At 43.0% G+C, this 22,736-nt stretch overlaps 1 protein-coding gene across 5 annotated transcripts in view; it reads right to left on the bottom strand.

Moving 5' to 3' along the window:
- Egflam (EGF like, fibronectin type III and laminin G domains) overlaps positions 1–22,736 on the bottom strand; it is a 165,201-nt gene that overhangs the window by 28,049 nt on the left and 114,416 nt on the right. For all 5 annotated transcript variants that reach the window (XM_033760066.1, XM_033760047.1, XM_033760024.1 and 2 more), the window contains 8 exons: positions 13,333–13,445; positions 12,382–12,706; positions 11,451–11,551; positions 10,020–10,120; positions 8,116–8,260; positions 4,629–4,818; positions 2,038–2,163; positions 175–418 (listed from right to left, as the gene is read on the bottom strand). In XM_033760066.1, coding sequence (XP_033615957.1) covers positions 175–418; positions 2,038–2,163; positions 4,629–4,818; positions 8,116–8,260; positions 10,020–10,120; positions 11,451–11,551; positions 12,382–12,706; positions 13,333–13,445 — 1,345 coding nt within the window. The remainder of the gene's footprint in view (positions 1–174; positions 419–2,037; positions 2,164–4,628; positions 4,819–8,115; positions 8,261–10,019; positions 10,121–11,450; positions 11,552–12,381; positions 12,707–13,332; positions 13,446–22,736) is intronic.

Raw genomic sequence — 22,736 nt, 5'->3', positions numbered from 1 at the left:
TATGGAGAGCCTGTCATCTCTAGGAAGCAGGGGAGATTTCCAAAACATAATGATGGAGGGGAGATAAGAAGAGTGTGAGATGGTAGAAGAGTAGATGGCACTTTGTTCTTTCTCCACAGAGGTTACTGTTTGGCTTATGGGGAGAAGAGGTTGTAGGAAAGTCCAAGCTCTCACCTCAGGATACCGGTTCCAGAGCCACAGTCAAAGCGGAACTCCACATGGCCCCCTGCCATGTTGATGGACAGGAAGTCCTTGCTGCCCGTGTCATAGCTGTACAGGAGGACACCATCCCCTGAGTCTGGTCGAAATGTGATCTCAAACTCTGTGAAGGAAAGGTAATGCTGGGGCTCCAGGGGCCAGGGCATGGCGGCGTAGGATCTCAGAGACTCTCTGAACTGAGGGATGGCCAACGTGAAAGCTGAAGAGACAAGCAAAGCATTGTAAGCCCCTGTGTGCTAAGATTGGCCAGCTGTGCTGCACCCCCAGCTACCCTGAAGCCAGGAGGGTGGTGTGACTGAATTCTGGCAAGCCGAATGATAGTGCAAGGCCCAGGGATGGCTTCTAAAACTCCCCTCATCTTCCCCACGCTCTCCTCTCACAATCAGGAATCAGAGGAGGACTCTAAGGCCCTAGAAGAGCCGTGAGTGTGCAGGGGCCTGTATACCCTGAATGACTGTTCTTGACTGTCCTGGGCCCCGGAATGACTGGACGGAGTAGAAGGCCCTTTCACCAATACCACCACTGACTCACAGTGATTTGTGAAATGAACAAGAACCAGTCTCTATTATACTATAAGGCTACTGAAACAGGAGTGTGACTACACTGGCTCACCCTGACTCAAATATACCCTTCTAGTGACATGAGATTCGAAATTATAATGTTAAAAATGCTCTCAGTATGGTGCCATTTGTAGAGGAATGTGATTACCATTGTGATCTTAGCCCTAGTTTTGCTTTATTTTGTTTTTAAATTTGGGGATTCTGGAAAAACTAAAACATATTCAAGCTTGCATTGTTTTCCAAAATCTTTTAAATATTCAGTTATTATTTGCATGTGCTATTACGCACATGTGTGTGTTTGTGTGTGCAAGTATATTACATGCATATATATGTGTACATATGTATTTGTATTTACATAATTTGTATACAGCATTGAGGGATGTAACAATTTAGCAAAACACCACAAAGAAAGAAAAAAACAAGAGCACTTTGTCCATCATATTGTTAATTTCTGTGTGTACCTTCCTCATCTTTTTGCTCAAACTGCCAGATATTACAAAGAACATGAGCTTTCAAGGCTTTGAATTCAGTCTGGTACACATCACACAAATATATGCTTTCTACAAGTTAATTGCAGCCCAGAAGGAGCCCACTTCTGCCCAGTATTTTTTTTTTCTGTTTTTATTGGTACAATCTAGGTATACAATATAGTTACATTCATTACTGGGATCCTGTACCTTCACATGACAAGTCTTGGTTCTCATTTTTTCCCCTTGTCCCTGCCCTCCATTCACCCCCTCCTACCCTCCCCATTTACAAACACTTTATTTCCATTTTTTCATTTTCTAATATTTTTTTCTTTTCCCTTATTCCCTTTCCCCTACCCTTCTCACTTTTCCCTACACCGTTAGCCCTTTTCTTCCTATTTCACACTATTAATTATCTCATTAGGAACTTTTGTACTATTATAGTTTTTCACACCAGAGAGACTATTCGGTATTTATATGTGTGACTTATTTATTTCACTTAAGAGTATATCCTCAATATGTATCCATTTTCCTATGAATGACTCTAATTTCTACTTGGGCCAGGGATTTAGCTCAGTGGTTCCGGCGCCTGCCTTCTGCCCAGTATCTTAAAAGGAATAGTTTTCATTAGTTTGTAACTCTGGCACTCTGAAACATTTCTATTCCTCCCAACAAAGCAAACTTGATCCCACAGAAGGATAGGGCCTTTGCTGAAAGCACAGTAATAAAAAGTTAAAACCACGTGAATTAACATGCAGATAAAAAAAACAGCCAACTTGCTTATTTCTCACCATTTTCACAGTGTCGACCTTTGAACCCCAGAGGACAGAGGCAGATGTAGGAGTCAGCTTTGACTGCGGTACAGATGCCTCCATTGACACATGAGGCCTCATCGCAGATCCCACTGCTGCATTCCCCTAAACACAGAACGGAAATGATGAAGGCAGTTCGCTGCTATGCCCATCTGACCATACCAGCAGCTCACGGTCCTGAGCAAACACAGTATGGTCCCCGTGGCTGCCAATCTGCACCTCTGTACAACGGCAAGTAGAGGCTGCCTTCATTTTAATTTGATTTTGGTTTTTCTTTTATGAAGAGCCATAGAGACTTCCCTAAACAGCATGAACACAATAAGTCAAGCAAATAAACTGAGGACAAGTTTATGACCAGTGAGAGGGATGACTGAGTTACTTCTGTCTGATTCCATCTCTGCTGCTCCTGAAAGAGTGGACTCCAATCCCTCTGAAGTCAACAGCTTGTTTATGTTGAAAGAACTCTAATTTGTGTGAACCCAATTAGCTTAAGTGCTGCTGCCATGTTAGTTCAGAGCTGAGACAAGCAAATGAGCACTAGAGAAGTTAAGCAGCCACACTAAAGCTCACCAACGCACCCCAAAGGTGGAGCAGGGAAGCATCTCCATATCTCCGCTTATGGGGTTTAGAAGACCTGTTTCCACCTCCCAAGACACCGCTTTCCCAGAGACAAGCTGATAGCAAAAAGTGTAACATCACACGCGTCCCTCCCCTTTGCCAAAAGTGTTAGAAAGTTCCACAAGGGCAAATGAGCTTTGTTATTTCAAGACCCTCAGGTAAAGTGAAAACAAATGAACTTCTCATGGGCTGCCTTTTTTTGTTTGTTTCTTTAATCTTCCTTTTTCTCTTCATGTGTAAGAAATAAGTCAAACAGATGGATCACAATTTGGCCCAGAAATACCTAAGCCAGTACCGAACAGGCTTAATGGGACTGAGGGCAAAGGGCTGTGTCTCTGATTGGGCTATGAAGTAAGGAGCCCACCAGTCTCCTAGGGTGCACCTGCATGAGCAGGTATTGCTCACCCACCCTGGTCTAGCAAGCTGAGTTTTCTCTCTGTTCTTGATCAGTCACCTGCACAGGTCTAATTGCCCCACCCCTCTCTCATAGAAATTCAGTGGAGGGCTGGGCACCCTGTGCAAGTAGGAGCTGGGACTGGCTTAGGGGCTGCTAACAGAACTCAACGAAAGCCTTTCTACAAAGTGTGTCACCTGGGCCCGAGTGGGCTGGCCTCTGCGACTTCAGCTGGCAGCCACCAGGAATTCAGCCACAGCCTGGAGTGTCCTTGCTCCTCCTCTCCACCTTTCAGCTCCTAATCCTGCTTCCAAAGAAGGGTTTCTCCCAAACCCCTAGACCACACTGGCTCACTATTAGACATTACTGCCCCATCATTTCTCCTGTGTAACATTCAACCTCAACTGTCATTTTACGTTTACTTATGTAATTATCTGATTAACTGCAAGAGGACCATGTGAGGACAGTGGGAGAAGGCTACCAGCCACCTGCAGGACAAGGCAAGAGGCTTCAGCAAAACTCAGCTCTGCCTTCTGGCCTCCATAACCATGATTAATTAAACTTTTGATGTTAAAACTTGCAGCCCAGTGTTAGTAGGCTATAGTGTCACAAGCTTCTTGCCCCTTCATAATGCAGCTGTGTTACATTGAAAATAGTCCAGTTAGCCGAGTTCATTATCAGCTAAGGTCAACTGACTCCCACTGAATTCTTCCCTTCTGAATTAGCCATTAGTTCTCTTCAGCAAAGATATGCTTGTGTCCTCATGCTACAGTCCTCCCTGCTTGATACTTGTTATCAGCAGGTGTCCCAAAGTCTTCCCAGATCCCTTCATCCCACATCTGTAACAAATAAAGCACTGGATGTCCTTGGTGTCTTTATCTTTGCTGCCAAGGGCTGCTTAGGTCAGCCCAAGACTCTGTTTATCTCAAGTCTCTGTCTCTGTGTCTTTATTTCCCTCTTTCCTATCTCTCAGATGTCATACTGGCTCACAGGAGCTTGAGACCCATGGCTGGGGTTTTGATAGCGTCTCTTATAATGCAAGTTGTGGTGTGTAGTTATAGCACTTCCGGTAAACTAATTGTAACTGAATTAACCATACTTGGCATTATCTCCCTGCTGTCTTCAGGGAGTTGCATAAATATTCCTCTTGCTTTCAAAGCAATCCCAGGGTAGACAAGGCATTGCCATGGTGGTCAAGAATTAGAATTTGACCTTTTCTTCTCAAAGGGGGCATAGGAAAGCTATTCTGACATTATTGCCTTGAGTTTTCCACTGGTCTTGGTAAGGTGGGTGGCAGGCCTAAAAAGTGTATCACTCCATCCAGTTAGCCCAGGCCACATTTTAAGAAGAGGTCCAGATGACGGCAAGACAATCGAGGGTTTGGTGTACCATGTTGCTAACAAATCTTGATGTTCTCAGGATATCTGCAGAACATAGCATGGGCCTTCTCACCTCCTAGAGTTCCACATGAACCAACTTCCCAGGACTGCAAGCCTCTGCTCACACCCTGGGCAAGGAATTCCACATGGCCCTCCCAACACCCTGGGCAGTCACTTACCCACATCAGCCCCACTGAGAGCTTTTCCCAGCGGCCAGGGCCTCATGTCAATCCTCTTCCCATTAACAGCAAGTGACTGCACACAGCCATGAAAATTTCTGTTTGTTCCCGTGGCTCTGACCAACCAGAAAGTGCTGGGAGCCCCACCAAGATAGAGAGGAGTCCGGAAGGTGATTTTACTGTACTGGCCCTTTAAGAAAGAAGAAAATTTAACCTCACCAGACAAATTGAAAAGCCAAAACATGACAGAGTTTGGTGAGGGAAGTGGCTAAGGTGTAGGTTACAGTGCAGTGTTTTCCTTCATTCCTATTTGTCTTTAATTAAGACATAGCCCTACTGGAAATTGAGACCCTAGCTACTACAGGAAACTCAGTGAACTTCTCCAGGGCTGTGTTTCTGGCAGAGATGTATCTGGAAGGCCTGGAATGGGAGGGATGGAGGTCAGAGTCCAGACCAACCTGACAGGATGTGTGGCGTCCAAAGACAACCATTCTCCTTCAAATCCTGACATCAATCCACTGTGTACCTTGGGCAGGTCACAGAGCCACGTTGTCTCCCAAAAGGTGGCAATATGAATTTTCTGTATTTGTAGACTGGTATCTACCCCTTCTCTTTCTGAGTCACCTTTATTTTATATACTGCAAGAAACACAGTGCAGGGATAATTGCCAAACAGTGTGTTGCAAAATACTTTGCAATTATTTATGGCTACAACTATTTTTTTCAAAAGTGTTATTATAGTAAGGTAGGGAAATTTCTAATCTTAGACCAAACCACAATCTGGATTGCAGGTTTGGAGGTTATGGAAAACAGGGCTGAATGTTAGTTAGGAAAAAAACGGAGGCACCCTTGGTTATGCTTTTTGTAATTTATTTGGATTAAAGGATAAAAACGGGAGTTAAGGAAAGGCACTTTGCCAGTTCTCAGAAAATGTCCAAGATGGAAGCCTCTGACATGTAATCTGTCCTCTATAAACATCTGTTTCCAGCAACTAAAAACCTAAATATAGTTTTGTCTTTTCTGATGAACAGATAAGAACCATTTGAAAAGAATAGACTGAATCATCTAGTAACACTATGGGTTTGAAGGATTAATTAAAGCTGTTTGGCCACTGAACATACTGCTCTCATCAGATGAATTAAATGCTCTCTTGGCTTATTTCATCAAGATCCTCAGAATTCACTTCTTCACGACCCCGTGCTCCCACTTCAGGTCTCGTTCCTTGATCCAGGACCACAGCAGGAGGCTGGGCAGCTCAATCCTTTTCAGAGCCCTAAGTGCATGGAAGGGTCAGAACAGCTCTGTGGTAGTGCCTTTCACAACAATGTCCCAGGCAACAGTCTCTGGCCTGGCCGTTACCTTCCCCTAATGGGGCTAACCGTCAGCTCCCTGGTGCCTGTTTTGACCACCTGTGCAGAGAAATGAAAGTGCCCTGGAGTTTGCTTTCCCCCAGGGCAGCACAAGACAGTTTGGGCTAACCCTAAGGTACAGTTAATCCAGCGCTCTCATGTGAAAGCCATGCTCTGAAGAACTGCTCCTGAGGTCTCACGTTTGCTGCCTTCCTCCTGCTCCCTGTCTGGCTTCCCCTCTGCCTTACCCATCTCTCTGAAGAGAATTTTCTTAACATCGCTTTCGCAGGACTCCCTCATCTCAGGTCTGCGTCTGGGGAGCCAAGCTTAAAATAGAATTGCCATCTCCCAGGATAGTCTATTAAACATTCCGCATCTGTGGTCTTGCTTCTATGACTCTCTCAGCAAGTCACAGTAGTAGGAAGGCAAACTTTGCCCCGACTACCCATACAATTACATGCTTTTTGCAATCCTTGTATTTATTTTGGTCATAGAGTCTTGGGATAGGAAATAACATGAAAACTCACATAATCCAAGCTTTCATTGGCTATTGGGTTCCTTATGCATCTCTGCCCAAGGTTCAGATAAGTTACTTTTTGAACACTGGCAAGGACAGTCATACTTCTGCACACAAGACTATAGATAACCTAAACATGGTTTCCCCAAGGATCTCCCCATTTGGCCTCAGGCTTGGGGTCTAGTGAGTAAACTCTTCTTCCCCCCAGACTTTTCCTTTGATGCTAAATGGAACTCAACTTCCATGCTGTCCTCTTCTTTTCCCAACTGAACAGTGTTCTCTTCACCAATTATTGAAGAGATTTCAAATCATCCTCCTGTCTGGGTGACTTCGCCATGAACATGCTTTAATCTACCCCTGGCCTTCTTACAATGACATCACAGAGATGAATTTAATCTTTTTCTGAGATCAGAGTCACAATTAAAGCCCCTGGGAACTCTTACATAGTCACCAGAATAGAATAAGCCTGTAACCTTACCTTTTCTCGATGTTATACCTCTTTAAAGCAGCCTGTACTTTCTTTAACTTGTCCCTGTTTGTTCATCATTTTTAACTTCCTTGCTTTAAACCTTATGATGTGTTCATAGGTTCTACTTTTACTATAGCTTCTCCGTCCTGTCTTTGTGTTAGTATTTTGGACCCAAGTTTGAATTCTCTTTATTCCTACAAAATTTCACTGTGCATGTTAGACATATTCTCCTGCCGTTTAGGTGACTCTGTGTTTCATATGCACTGACTTTCCTTCCTTAGCAATGTGGGCACAAGCAAGTGCCTCAGATTCACATTGGCGAGATTTGGACTCTTGTTCCTTTGGAACCACAGGGGTCCAAACTAATGAGATTTCCTTTCTTTTTTTCTCTTTGACCATCAAGGCACTGCCATCTGTATAACATGTCTGGCCAGTAAAGAGTAGTGAAGAGCTGGGGCAGAGAGGAAGGTTAGATATATACACACAAAGGCTTTCCTGATCCACTTTCCCTTACAGAACAGATACCGGCCTTACTATAATTATAGGCTCAGTTCCTTGGCAGACTGCTAATCCAAACTGCTTACTCTAAATACAGTTCTAAAATTACCCAGAGCATAACAAATATGAGAATAGGTAGGTGATTTGCTGAGTAACTGAACTGTTAAAGTATTTTACCAATTCCTACGGTGATCCTCCCCCAGCCCTCACAATGTAGATGAGAAGATTGTTTCTACATATTGAACCAAAGGAGTCTCTCAGAGCTATTTTCTAAAGCCACAGGATTACCACACTCCTGCCTTAAAATCAGACTTGGTGTTTGACACGAATGCTGGGTTCTGTTCTTCCAATATGGGCCTTCTTTGACCCCTAGATTTGATGTCCTTGTGGAAAGAGAACATGTCCCTGGGCACAAGCCAGTACCTAGGCACCCAACAGCAATGATGTTCACAAGTTTAAGTCCTTCCTCAGCCTCTGGAGGGAAGACAGGACAGGACCCCAGAAGAGCTCAGCTATGCAGGCTCACTAAACCTGGGCCCCCTAAAGCCCAACCTGAATTCATATCCTGCCCATCTACCTCTGCTCTCTGCGGTGAGCCCCTCTTGGGATGCTAATGGGGATGGGGAGAGTGGGCAGAGCTGCAGTTTTCACTCACCTGGGACTGGCCTGTCACTGGGGTGTCGTTATTCAGCTGTAGCAGCCCGTTCACCCCGTCTCTGTAAAGTGTGACTGTGTGCCACGCCCCCAGTTTGATTTTCGTCCTACTTATGATGATGGCAACCCCAGTCCCACAATTAAACCTGTGGGGAGGAAAAGGGAAAGGAGATTCTAGAGTCAGTCAGCTTATTGCATATTCAGACTCCATGGACAGCACTTCCGGGATAACGGCTCCTTTCAGAGTCGACCTGCTGAGTTGTTTATGAACATCAGCAGCTGTTTAAATGTGTGCCAGAAAAGCCAGATGCCTGTTCGCTGGGAAGTTCTCCATCTGTTCACTCTGCCCACAGAACTTTTCAGAGAAGCCTCCTTAGCCCGACTGGCCCTGAAGCTCAGATGATTGTGGGCAACTAAGATCCCCTCTCTCTTTTCCAGAGATCAACAGATACTTAATGCAGATTTGAGATACAGACAAGTAGAACCCGAGTCACTCTATTTCCAAGGCTCTCTTTGGGGACTTTCCTCCACTCTCACGTGACAGGGTCTGTGGTATTAATAAAATATAACAATCCAAGTCTTCACACTCATTTTGCCAAGCAGGCCAGCCCTGCCATGTGTGTTCAGCTGTGCCCGTATACGAGACAGGTGTCCCTGCCTGCTTGGGGCCAGTGTGGGATGGAGGAAAAGCATTATTTTTATTTTTCCAGATCTGCCCATAACCCAGGGGTGCCCAAGTGTCACTATGCCCAGCAGATAGAAGTTTGGTTCTTTCCGGTGAACTTCCAAATATTTACACTTCCACAGGCATCCTGAGATCATTTCCTAGTAATGTGCTGTGGTGGGCACTGGCCTTATTAGGACTGATATTTCCTGCAGCCCACTCATCATGGCCTCTCTCTGTCTCAGGATCCTCAGTAAGTGGGGTGGGATTGGAGGCTTCGTGTCAGTACCACCCCGAATGAGTCATGGATGCTGTAAGTGCCAGTGATATTGAGCACCTACTCTGTCCTCCAAGTGCTGGGGGCCCATGAGGTCTCAACTGCTTCTGGCCACCATTAAACTTCCAGGAATCAAATTATTACCAAAGGATGTGGGTCCCTTTCTCTAGCCCATTTGGGATGCTCAATGGCTTCTCCAACTTAACCCAAAGTATTTTTATCCTGAAATAATTTTTAAAAGACAGTAAACATTGGTGCTTGTTGAGTGTTTGCTCTGGGGCAGATATTGCTCTAAGCATTTGTAGAACTGCACTCATTTAATCCTCATTATGACTCTACGAGGAAGCCTAGGGTTAGCTAAGACCAGGCAGCTGGGAAGTGGTGCCATTAGGATCTTACAGTTGTACCACTGCAATGGACAGAGCCGATGCCCATTGGTCATTCACAGATGGGTGCTGCAAACCTGGTACCTATTGGTCCTTCATACATAGGTGCTGTGTACCCACTGGTCATTCATAGTAGATGTTCCATAACCTCTTCTGAGGCACAAAACTGCCTCTTTTCAAACCACACAAATTAGAAGTGGCTTCCAAAGTATGCTGGGAGAGAAAGGTTCAGGGCAGAGGAGACAAGCCAGAGGGTGCACCACAGTGTTCAGGGAAGATAGGGATAGGGCTTGGACTTCTGTGAGCCCTCAGGAGGCTGGAAGTACCTCACTGCCTTCCATGACTGCCAATCATGTTTGACACAAGAGGACTAGAGACAAGGATCCACAATTCAAGCCTCAAAGTTTACCCTGTCATCCTGACACTCCATCATCTAGGAAACTGGTCCTCGCACATCTTCTCTGCACCGTTCTTTTACCTACTGGCACCCATCCAACACAGACTGCACCCACACTATGAAAACATAAGTATAATGTAGAGGAGAGTTTTTTAAACTTGGGGGTTTGGGCAGATGTTACCTGAAGTGGAGTGAGCGCCGTATGACAGCCAGGGACATGAAATCACCTCTGCCGTGCTCATTCTCCCCACAGTAGAGCAGCAAGCCATCCTCTGCCTCTGCCTGTTGTCACACAAACAAAAGCCACATAAACAATGACGACCTGCGCTTCCACAGAGCACCATCTGGAAACACTCATGAATACGCAACTGGAGCACTCTCTTTGGTGGCCCTATTTACAACGCAGCAAGAACAGGACCCCAATGAATTCCCAGGTACTGTTCATTTCCATTAGGCAAATGGCAGCGAAACAACGAGTGCGAGGAATGGCAGAGAAGGTAGCGGAAGGGGGAGAAAAAGGGGAGAAGCCCCTGACCTGCTCTTTACTTGGTTTAGTGGTCCACCTGTGGGGGTTGGCAGGAAGCCATATGTGCACAGCCATAGTTATAGACAGCTTTGCTTGTGCTCAACAACCTCTATTCTCACCAAGTGGCATTCTATCTTTCCTTTATTCTTGTCATTATTCTTCCTTCTCTCTGGGGAGGAAGCAAATTTGCGTCTTCCCTTTCTCAGAACAAAGTGGTAAAACCGACTTAGCTGATGGATGTGAACTGTCTCAAAAGAGAACAGCTCTCCGCCACCTCCTGGACACTCGGCATTGTGGCCATGACCTCAAGGGTTCTTGTCTCCAGACCTCCAAACCTTTTTAGGTACTAAAAAGAATCACACTAAATTGAAGTCACTGGCTGAGTTTTGATCTGCTACTGATTCAGACAGGAGAACCTCTATTGGGGTCTCACAACAAGCTGGGGGTGTGAGAAGCAGTTTCCCTGGGAAGGGATAGACCAGTCATTTCTATCATTTAGAAACAAATAAACCCATCCTCCCTTTGCGGGGCAACTAGAAATGTGGTGAATGAGTCCAACATTCTTGCTGTATCCTGTGAAGTGGTATAAGGATGGGTTCCATGTTACATTAATCTTTGATTACTCTCCTCTGCTTCCTCTTTCTCTGCCCGTTTGGGTCTAGATGCCCCCCACAAAGCCTTATGGGTCATAGATGGCTTTTCCAGAAGTGGCTGAATGTAGAGTGTGTGATGTTGTGATTGGTAACTAAACCAGCACAGTGATTGGTTTGGCGCTGCCCAAATCTGGGTAGTATGGATAAGATAAAAGGAGCAGAGAGGTGCTGTAATTTCTCCCTTGTTGCTTTTGCTGCCATGAACTACTTCTCTACGATGCCCCCTCTTCCATGTGCCCCTCTGCCTTGGAGCCAACCAGCTATGGACTGAAACCTCTACTTACTGTCATCCACATAAACCCTTTCCCCCTTTAACTTTGAGTGTCAGGGATTTTGTCTCAGCATCGAGAAAAAGTGACTAAGATACTGCCCCTTTCCATTTAATGTGTTAAAGTGTCCAACAGGCCCTCAACAGATGAAAAATCCCTCTTACCCTAAATTCCAGAGTAATTTGAAATGATTGATAGGAGTTCTTCAGAGGCTCAAAAGTGACATAGGAGTGGCCAAAGAACTGGGGATATTGAATAACAATATCTGAAAAGAAAAAAAGACCAACATGAAGGCTGTTTCTTCATTTCTGCAAAAGCAAAGATTCAACACACAATCTTGATGATATTATCAAGTGAAAACTTTCACTGATTTGTTAAACTTCAATATCTTCTTTTCTCTACTTTTCTTTTTGGCGGCACTAGGTATTGAAACCAGGATATTCTCACTCAGCTACATCTGCAGCGCTTTATTGGTATTTTTATTTTGAGACAAAAGTCTCGCTTAGGTTGCCCAGACTGCACTTGAAATTACAGTTCTCCCGCCTTGCCTTTCCAGAGTGCTGGGATTACAGGTGTGCACCACCACACCTGTTTCCTGTCCCTACTTTTTATACCCACTCTTCTTACTCTTGAGGACTGTGAGCTTCTGAAATTCTTAGGAAGAAATGAGATTTTCAGAAGTTACCACTTGTTTTCCAGAAAAGAGATCATTGGCTTTAAGATCACTGCTGTTTATTTTCTAGCTATACATATTATGCATTACACCTTGGCATAATTATTATGCAAATGTTCGGCTGCACCTTATGGTAGTAATGTGACAGTAGTGGTTCCTACATCTCCAAGGCATCAAGGTGATTCAGTGACTGTTGCTCCAAAAGGACATGTGACACACACAGAAATAGGGCTCCTATCTGATTAGAAGCAATGGAAGCTCCTTCGCAATTGGCCCCCTCTAGCTAATTGAATGACCAGTAGGTGGAAGAAAAGGCTTGTCTTACAAAAGGGATGAGAAGGAACTACGACTGGACCTCAGAACTGCCCTCTGACTCTCCCGGGCCCACCTAGTGCCTGCTCATCCCTCTTCAAAGGGCCTACCTTGTTTGCAGCTCTCACCGCCTTTGCCCAGGTTGCAGTGGCATCGTGAGCCCCCCAAGGTGTAGTCATTGACACAGAAGCTGTCAGCAGAGCACAGGATCTCATTACAAGACATGCTGAAGAGCCTCGACGTCATGGCCAGGCCGCTCTTCCCCTTCTGCGGCGCTGGAGTGGGCTGCAGGGCCGCTGTGGTTCTAGGCAGAGGTGTCAGGGTAGCGGGGGCCAGCCTGGAAGCAGTCTTTGGGTTAGACAGAGATGGCATCTTGCTTTCCACCAAGGATTTCTTATTCCCTCCTTTGGTAGTAGGAAGGGGTTTAACCTGAAGCTAGAGAAGGAAAAGGATTCAGCATAAAAACCGAGCGTGGTACCTAGATTGCCATATTCGAGGTTGTTGCCTAATACTTGAAAATGTGGCCATTGTTAAAACTTTCAAAGACCCTGGGACATAGAAGAAGCAGAAGCAGTGATCCCAATTTATGGATGAAGAACTTGAAACTCAGGGACTTTTTAGGACTTTCCCTGTACTACTCAAAAGCATTGCTAAAATCTGACATTATGTGATTTATTCTTACTACATTGTTACAAAGAGGCATTACTTTATCAAAGACTCATTCATTTCTTTATGATACCTGATTTTATAAAACGTCATGCTATGGGAAATCTAAATATGTCTTTGCCAGCTTGTATAGTCAGCAGGCAGCAGCTGTTAGTAAAACACCAGCAGGGTTGGCAGTTTTCATCTACTAATTTATGAGCCCCTCAAGTCTCATGTCAGGGGAAACAAAATCATTCCACATTAGGAATGTGTACTAATAAAAAATAAAAACTGGGGTGAAAAAGCAAATGAGACAATTTAACTTTTAAGTAAATGTCCATGGCCCACTGGCTCAATTGCCTCATCCAGCACGAGCCCAAAAGACTGTGGATTTTCAGAGCAGATATTACTGTTACCTCCTCAAAGGAAATGTTCAGATCAAGGCTGTCTTCAAACCCATCGTCATCCACAGTGGTTCCCATGTCGGTGACATAATGTCCATATTGGCCACTTCCTGCTTCTTCCGGCCCTTCACAAAGAAAAGGAGACACCTATCACTTTATGTCTCCCCTCCACTATTTTTTTTAATTGGTACTTTGTTGGGAGGGGGTTGAACCAAGACTGGGCTCAAACTTGTGATCCTCCTGCCTCAGCCTCCCAGAGTGCTGGGACTGCAGATGTGCCCCCCAGTCCCCGTGGCTAGCTTCCCTTTCATTTTTTATTCTGGTTCTTCCACATGCAGAGCTGTGCCAGATAGGTCAGGACAGACAGGATATATACAAGGAATTCAGCACAGACTAAGTATTACTGACTAAAGAACAGGAAAAACATTTTTTTTCTTTCATAAGTAATGGAGGAAATGCCAATTAATGCCAGAAAAAGCTTCCATTTTACACAGACAAGATTGGCCAAAACGTGAGCCAAGTAGAAAAAAAATCACCAAGAATGGGATCAGTTGGGAATCTCACACATTTTCAATTATATGTAAAAACTGGTATAATCACTTTTGCAAAATACTTGAAAATAATTAATGTTGAGCCAAAATATTCATAGTTTTGACACAGTAATCCTACCCCAACTTATAAAATCTACAGAAATTTTGTACATGTGTAACTACAGAAATGTACAGGAAAAGTTCATGGTATCAGAATTTAGAATAGTAAAAAAAAAAAAAGTTCAAATTTGTGACTAATAAGAACAAATAACACTCCAAATATCCATCAACAGAGAACAGATCGATGTGTTATTTTATACCACATCTTTGGGATGAAGAGGAAATTAATAATGAGCATTTAATGCCTCAGCATGGCTTATTCTCACCTAAAAACTGCGAATTACAAAGGAACGTATCTAGTTTGATTTAAAAGTCAATATAAAAAATTTCATATATACATATACAACTTCATATATGTGTAAAGTAAACTCTTTTAAGTAAGACAACTACAAAAATACACAGCAGAGAATGGAACAGGAACATGAATGAGAATTAAGTGGAGCCTCGTTTCTCTATTATATTGTATTTCTAAAGATAAGTGCTGGGTGATGTGCATAGGTAGATAATTTTGATGTATTGATTAGTTAATTAAAAGTCTTCACAGTAGTAGAGGGGGGCTGCAATAAACATTAATACATCCAGAAGAAAAAGGTCCTATGTGACTTCTTGGCAACCAACAATTTCCATGTGATCTTTCAAAACTGGAAGGTGGGCCAAGAAAAAGTCCAAGGGGACAGTATGAGCCATGGTCCATTGGAGGGTGGGCAATTAGCATTTTTATTCAGTTGTCACTCATGAACTGCACCGACACACAGCAGTTCTGCTGAGGTTGCGATGGGTAATACCGCACGAGGAGTGGTGGTCTTCCATGGTGCTGTCCCAAAGCACCCCCACTGCTTTGAGGAAGGCTGGGTGTTGAGGCAAGCACAGGGACTAGATGGGGTGGGGACACCCCGTTACTGCTGTGGCATAAGTGACTTTGGCAGGTTATTGATGCCCACTGGTTATTAGACATTCATTAGTGTTTGGGTGACTAGTAAAACAGAAAATGTAAGGTTAAAAGCATAATTAAACTGTATAAAGATATCCCAGAATAAGCTCACCTAAACATTTTTCTCACAGAAACTAGACTACCCTCTCTGTCTTAATCTGTTGGGGCTGCTAAAAGAAAAAAGTGCCATACACTGGGTGACTTAGAAACAGCAAACATTTCTCTCCCACAGTTCTGGAGGCTGGAGAGTCCAAGATCAAGATGCCAGTGGTTCAGTCTCTGATGAGGGCCCAGTCTCACACGGGGTCTTGCGTGTGTCCTCACATGGCAGGAGAGGCAAAAAAGCTTCTTCAGACCTGGTGTCTGAGGGTTCCAATTCCACTCACGAGGGTCTCGCCCTCCTGACTGGACCACCTCTGAGGAGCTCACTTCTCACCAACGTGTTGAGGGCTACATATTTGGAGGCTATCCAGACTACAGCACTAAGTAGTGCTCTAGCAAAACGAAAATGGAGCTGAAGAAGAAAATGGGGATTCTTTTCTATCAAGGACAATCTGTTCACCAGACATTTCTCCTGGGCTGGACACAGGAACATGACAGCAGATAGTACAGAGATAGGTGGAATAGCCATTCCCAGGTGTTCAGGCACACATTGGTGGAGGTGGGGTAACACAGGGAGGTGATATTCTCACCCTTCTACAGTAATTCCCCACAGTTCTGTTTAAAATGGGCCATCTGTCAGCTGCAAATTCAAGTCTTGCGATGCTAGATCCATACCCAGATGCATGTTCTCTCAAGCCATCTGCGTGTAGCACAGCTGGGTGCAGGGGTCTTCACACAAAAATCAAGAAAGCCATAGTGGACAGTGCCCTCCTCTCATCTCTCTTCTTCTCTGCATTTTCTTATCTGCCTCCTTACCTCTCTTTTTCTCTGAGTCTCTTTTTCCTTTTCTGTTGCTTCCTCATGCCTCTGCTTTGGGCTTTCCGGAGAGCTGCTTATGGGTAGGGTCTGTCCAGCCACCTTGCTCCAAAGGGAGTGTGTGTGAGCTAGCAAGAGGCATCCCCACAGCTGATCAATACCCTTTTCTTGTTTAAAAACCATCACGTCTTCATTTCACATCAGAATTAAGGGAGTTTTTGAAAACTCACTTTAGAATTGTTGTATTTCAGAGAAAAAAATGCATTTGGTAGTAAAAGAATTATATAGCACATACATAAAGAAATCATTTTTTATGTTTAGTAAGTTGGTCTCTACCTCCAGAGCATCGCCCTGTGCACATCTTGACTTTATTTGTACAGACTGTCATCAATGTCATGATCGTCTTATTGTTCACCTTAAGGAACACTGTCAGGAAGCTCCTCCAGTGTGTCCCTACTGCCTCCAAAAGAAAGTCCGGGCTCCTTGGTCGACGGTTAAAGGATGTCAATTATAACAACTCATTTTTTTTCCTGCTTTCCCCACTAACAGTTTTTAAATTGAAATCTACTGCCTCTTCTCTTCTTATCTGATGAAACTTACCGGGTGCTTAACATAATACATTTCTAATCTTTTAGATAAGTATGATTAATCTCATTCTGTAGATTAGTAAATTGAAGGTAAGGGAGGCTAAGTAAGTTGCCTAAAATTGAAGACTTTGTGATTAGCCCAACATAACTCAACTCCAAGGTCTAACTGCTTAACTCCCACTCGCTGTAGTAGAAGAATCCACTGTGGAAGTAGAAAGAGCCTGGAATCTGAACAATTAATTTAAAATGATTATTTTCGGTGTATCGGGAGCTTTGCATACATTATTTCTATTCATTCTCACAAAAAGCTTATGAAATTGGTATATTCCCATTATTACTCCCATTTCACTAGGTGGAGATATTAACTCAGAGAGATTAAACAATTTGCTCAAAGGCATACTGTAGTAAATGGCAAGGCTGGTAGATATCCCTGGTCTCCCTTTTGATTATGTCACATCATTTAACTTCAAAATTTTTCAGCTTCTTTTTTCCCCTTTTCAAAAGTCACATTATAGCCAAACTGGTCAGTTGTCTCCTGAATACATCTTGCAATTTTATATTTCTTTCCTTCTTCTCCATTTTTTGGGGGTGTTGGTGAGTGTGTTCTGGGGATTTCACCCCAGGCATTAGCACATGAGGCAAGTGCTGTACCACCAAGCTATGCTTCCACCCATACCTTGTATTTGGTTAGCAATCTTCTCAACTTTGCTACCGTGTCCCTGCTCCTATCTCTTCCACATAGCCCGCCAGATCTTCCAGGTGACATACATTCATTCCACAGAGACAGAACACAAAGTGCATCATCACAAGACCCAAGCGTGGTGATATTTTGAAAAATAACATCAGACTCTCCTGAGAAAATCATAATTCCACAAAATATGGAACCACCAAGACCTGTAGGACATTCTTTCATCTTCTCTTGGACAGAGTTATCTGCCCAAACAGATATGCCCATTATCTTGAATTCAGAATACATTTCCTTGGCTTATAAAACTGACAGATGTTTAGGATGATCATCACGGCTCCTGGATTCCCTAGCTTATCATGCTGCTCTCGTATTTACCAAAACAATTATGACCTGAGTGAGGGCAAGAACCATATTTTAAGACTCCTTGAGATCCTGTCCCTTTCCTCCAGGTAACCAACACTTTGGTGTGCTCACCAAAGCAGAACCCCTTGCAGGCACAGGGGACACTCCCCAAAACATGGTGTTATGGTGAAACTCTGTTTCTGTCTTGTCCTGTCTGTGCTGGCTATGTCTCTTTAAGTGGGGAAATATCTAGAGAGGAATCCTTACATGGTGGAACTGTGTTCTCCAAACCCATTGTGTTCTCCCAAAACTACACTAGTCCTGTGCCTTTCCCCATTTCAGAGCTAGAAGTTTAGAGCTGAAAGCCCTTAGACAGCATCCAGTCCAAAGTGCCCATTTTACAAGTGTAGAAACTGAGGATACAGAAGAGAAGTGACTTAAAACCAAGGCCATGCATTTCATTAAAGGAAGAGTTCAGACTACAACAAGATCATATGACCCACACCCCAATACCTATAATACCCTATTATACAATTTTTTTGGAATTAAGTATTTTCAATACATAGAAGTTATGTTCAGAACATCTAGAACATAGAAAAGGTGGGATCAGAGTCTAGGTGGCCAACATCTTCTATTGCCCTTTCATCAGCCCTAGCAAGCTCTCTATTCTAAAGGAAATTCCTCAAATTAAAAGACCACCCAGGAAACAATATCATGATGAGGATGGAAATGATTCCAGATCCTCTGCTCATTTTCATAAATAAGTCATGTTTCTGTTTTGACATTTTATTTAGTATATTTCTTTGAAACCAGATGTTACTCTGCTTGGGAAAACAAGTAGTTGAAATAAGAGTGAGAAAAGAAACATGGAACTGTAAGGACTAAGAGTAAAAGAAATTGCAACTTTTGTAGAAAAATCTTAGAGATCATGCAAAATCAGTCTCCTTTGCAGAGAAGTAAACTAAGGTTCAGAGCCCATGTGACTGGCCCAGAGAGTCGATTCATTAGTGGAAGAGCTGATCAAGAAGTTTGGAGCCTTGATGCCACACTGCAGGCTCTCTGCCATATCCCAAACTTCCTGTCCCTCATAAGCATCCAGGTTAATAGTGTCTTTCTATTTTTAATAAGAACAAAACGAGCAGAAAGAACCCAGCACAGCATGATTTGAAGTAGCCTAGAACTAAATCTCACTGTTGTTTCCTGATGGTGGGGGTGACAGCCCTCCTACCCTGGATCTCACATACATGGCTTACATAAAGGTTTTGCCAACACTCATTTGTTTTAGGTGAGCACTGAATGTACAGTTCAAGTCAGTGATTAGAATTCTCCCAGCAGCCAGAGGTTATTGTAATTAAAGCTCATGACTTATCTCTTTCTACTTGGCACTTTGTTAATTAGGAAAGGAGAACATTAAGAAGGAGACATTTATTAGAACCGGAATAATAGAATTACTGACTGAATACAAAACAAATTCAAGGGTTATCACATTATAAGAAAAACCGATAAAAACACATTTCTGTTAGTAGACAAAATAATGGCTATTATTTTATAAAAACCTTTATTTGTTGTTTTCATAATGGCATCATAGGCTTCTATCAATTGTGTATGTCTCTGATGTATCACCGTAATACAGTTGGAAATATTTATGCATAGAATCCAAATAATGGTGAGAAGGACACAAATGTCTCTGGAAAAAAATGGTTCTGTGATTTTGAGCAAGTCACTTAATCTTGCTGGTTTCATGTTTTCTGAAAAACTAAGGAAAGGGATTAAATTCCATGCCTATGAAATCCTTTCCAGGACCAACATTCTTTGACCCTAGAATTCACACAGTTAAACATGTCTCAGGTATTTGTTGCATTAGGCAAGGGCTGAAAAAGAAGCAACTAGAGAATTTTACTTAGGTGAATGAAAAGAAAAAGAAGTTAGTTCAGCACAGAAATGACATACTTTGGGGATTATAGCTTTGTATTCAATATCCTAAGCCTCCTAGAAGATGTGCCAGGAGTTGTTTATCAGAATCCACCTTGTTTTAACAGCTGTTGTCAATGATGTAGAAGGAATACATTATTATTATTGTTGTTGTTGTTGTTGCTGCTGTTGTTGTTGTTACTACTACTACAACACTTACACTTAGTTACTCTAGATTCTGTTAGATCCTTCTGAAAACCCCTTTCCTCCCTATAGAGGTAGAATAGTGATCAAAATGTGGTGAAAGAATTTATCCAATGTTTCTGAGCTATTAAAGGATGTGAGGGAAAGAGGAGGCATTTGAGACAAATATGGTCCATCTCACCTTCCCTCTCTACTTAGACCAGAGAAAACAGAGACCTGGGTAGGTGTAACCCTGTACAAACCAGACTTCATCAAGTGGGCTCCCCAGAGTCTGGATATGAAGTTTGCCATTTGGGCTCAGAGTAAGCTGTGTCTTCTGACTCGGTGTTGATCAGAAATAAGGATGGTGTATGATTCTTTATTTGCTAATTGTGTTGTCTTAGTTCTCAACTGATTCAGGCAAAGTGGGCAAAGAGGAAAAATGCTATTAACTGGGTCTCCTCAAAACCCAACACTAACTAGAATAAAAATATCTGGAGAAAGAGAGTTCACACTGAGACTGTAAGACACGGGAAAATACTGGGCCATCTCCTCAGTGCAAATAGACAAGAATTAGTTGTTAGGCATAATAATGACAGGTAAGAAATGTGGCCTGAATCCTTTCAAAATTTCCCCAAGACCCTGTGTGCCCTGGCCATGCCAGCTGAAGACTTATGTCACGTTGGTTTATTCCTTCTTATCTTGCTCCATCCACATTGTTTCTTCATGCTTTCTTCTGCTTCAGGGCCTTTACACATTCTGGTGCATATCCTTGGAATCTCATGTAATCTCTTGATCTTTTTGATTGTTTAATGTCTCTACTCAAAACTGCTGTCTTAGGGATGTCTTCCTGTACTCCAAATATGGTAAGGTTTCTTCTTGTATGTGTTCATGGTTCTTTCCTTTATAGCATCATGAGTTTGTAATTACATGTTTATTTGCATGATGGTTTCATAAATGAGACTTTCCCATTAGATTATGAAATCCTCAAGGAAAGGAATACAGTTTATCTTTTGATTACCTTTGTGTGAAAGTCCCTGCTTCACACTGGGAGGCTGGGCAGTTACCCAGTGCCACCTCCTTTGCCTGCTTCTGCCGTAGATACTTACAGAAGGTAAATGCTGGATTTGGTGTTTCCTTTGTATCAAGGTTGATGGGGAGTCATGTGACACATTGGGTCACTAAGATGCAAGCCGAAGTCTCTTGCATTTTCCTTCACTTCTACATTTTCATGATCAGTGAAGGTGATTGTGAAGGTTGGAGCCACAGCAGCTAATGCACTGCGAACCAAAACAGACGACGATCAAGCAACTCACTAAGACTCTTTCCTGGAACTATCACAAGTCTGCAAGTCCCAGAGCCCAGCCACTGAGATCACTGGTTGAGGCTTCAGGTTCTGTATGAAGAAGGTCCGCTCAGAACCAGCTTCAGCAGCCCAGGACCCACAAGATGCTCCAAGTTTCCTTTGGGCCCCCCTTTCTGCCAATCTGCTCAGATCATTTCCTTCCAGTCCGAGCAATGCTCACTATTCCAGGGATGTTTCTATGCCAGGGATGGTAGTGCTAGAAGACAGCAGCTCCAAATAGCTTACTCAGGCAGGTTTTGTTTTTTGTTCTCATTACATTTCACAAAACTCTTGCTTGGCCATCACCTAAGAATAGCATCTAGAGTACCCAGAGACTACCTCAAAGGTACTCTAAGTGCTTTTTCTTCATACACTGCACATAGAGGAGGTGCTAAGGTGCATAACCCCTGTGGTACACGGCCTTTTGAAGACCAAGAAGCCATCAGCCAAGCATAAGAAGCTGGGTCTTTCTCCTCTAGCCCCCAGTCTTCCTTTCTAAAGATAATGGATCTATGCAAAGTTAAACAAATGTCCAGAAACCAAGCTGGTTAGAGCAGCTTCTCTGCTACCTGCTGATGTAAGGGACACATAGATGGAGCATAGCACAGCACAACAAGCCTAAGGCAGTATTTTCATCAAGGTGTCCTGGAAATTTTAGGCTTCGAGACTCTGTAACTTTAGAGGACTAATGAGTAATAATTTACTGACAAGCTTCTGTGGCAATATTTTGGGAATAGAAGTAGAGAGAGAGTGTAAAATTTACACAGGCAATTAAAACATTTCTGAACGGCTGACCTTAGGAATTCAGTGTCAGGTATATAGCACATATTCATTATGCACTTGTTAAATAAATTGGTGAGTGAGTGAGAGAATGAATGAACATTCTCTGCAAGAGCCAAACCTCCTTGTAAAGTGCTTTACATGTGGTAAATGTAAAATATGTTTGTTGAAAGACCCAAGTTTGTTTTCTTTTATTGTTTATTGGTACATTTAGGTATACAGTACAGTTACACTCATTATTGGGATCCTGTACCTTTACATGACAGGTGGTCTTGGTTCTCACTTTTTCCCCTTGTCCCTGCCCTCCCTTCAACCACTCCTCACCTCCCCATTTACAAACACATTATTTCCATTTTTTCATTTTCTCATATTTTTTCCCTTATTACCTTTCCCCTACCCTTCCCACTTTCCCTACACCGTTAACCCTTTTCTTCCTATTTCACAATGCCACTTATCTCATTAGGATCTTATGTACTAAATCAGTTTATTCACACCAGAGAAACTATTCAGCATTTACACATATGTGACTTATTTATTTCACTTAGGAATATATCCTCAATATGTATCCACTTTCCTATGAACGACTCTAATTTCTCATTCTTTATGGCTGAGTAGTATTGCATTTTATAGAAAAACAAGATCTTCTTTATCCAATCTTCAACTGATGAGCAAATGGGCTGTTTCCAAGTTTTAGCTATTACAAACTGTGCTGCTATAAACATAGGTGCACATATGTCACTGTGATATGATTCTTTTAATTCTTTTGGAAAGATACCCAGCAGAGGGATGGCTGGGTCAAATGCAACCTCTAGTCCCAGCTCTTGGAGGTATCTCCATATTGATTTCCATAGTGGTTGCACCAGTCTGCACTCCCACCAACAATGGAGAAGGGTTCCCTTCTCCCCACAACCCCACCAACATTTGTTATTGGTTGATTTCTTGATAGCAGCCATTCTTTGTGGGGTGAAGAGGAATCTCAGTGTTGTTTTCATCTGCATCTCTCGAATGACCAGTGGAACATTTTTTCATATATTTACTTGCTGCTTTTACTTCTTTGTCTGAGAAATGTCTGTTCATTTTT

This window comes from Fukomys damarensis, unplaced genomic scaffold (genome assembly GCF_012274545.1).
Source record: "Fukomys damarensis isolate Sample0158 unplaced genomic scaffold, DMR_v1.0_HiC HiC_scaffold_1, whole genome shotgun sequence".
NCBI classification, from domain to species: Eukaryota; Metazoa; Chordata; class Mammalia; order Rodentia; family Bathyergidae; genus Fukomys; species Fukomys damarensis.
Note: the sequence above shows the minus strand (reverse complement) of the source record. Positions and strands in the feature narration are given on the sequence as shown.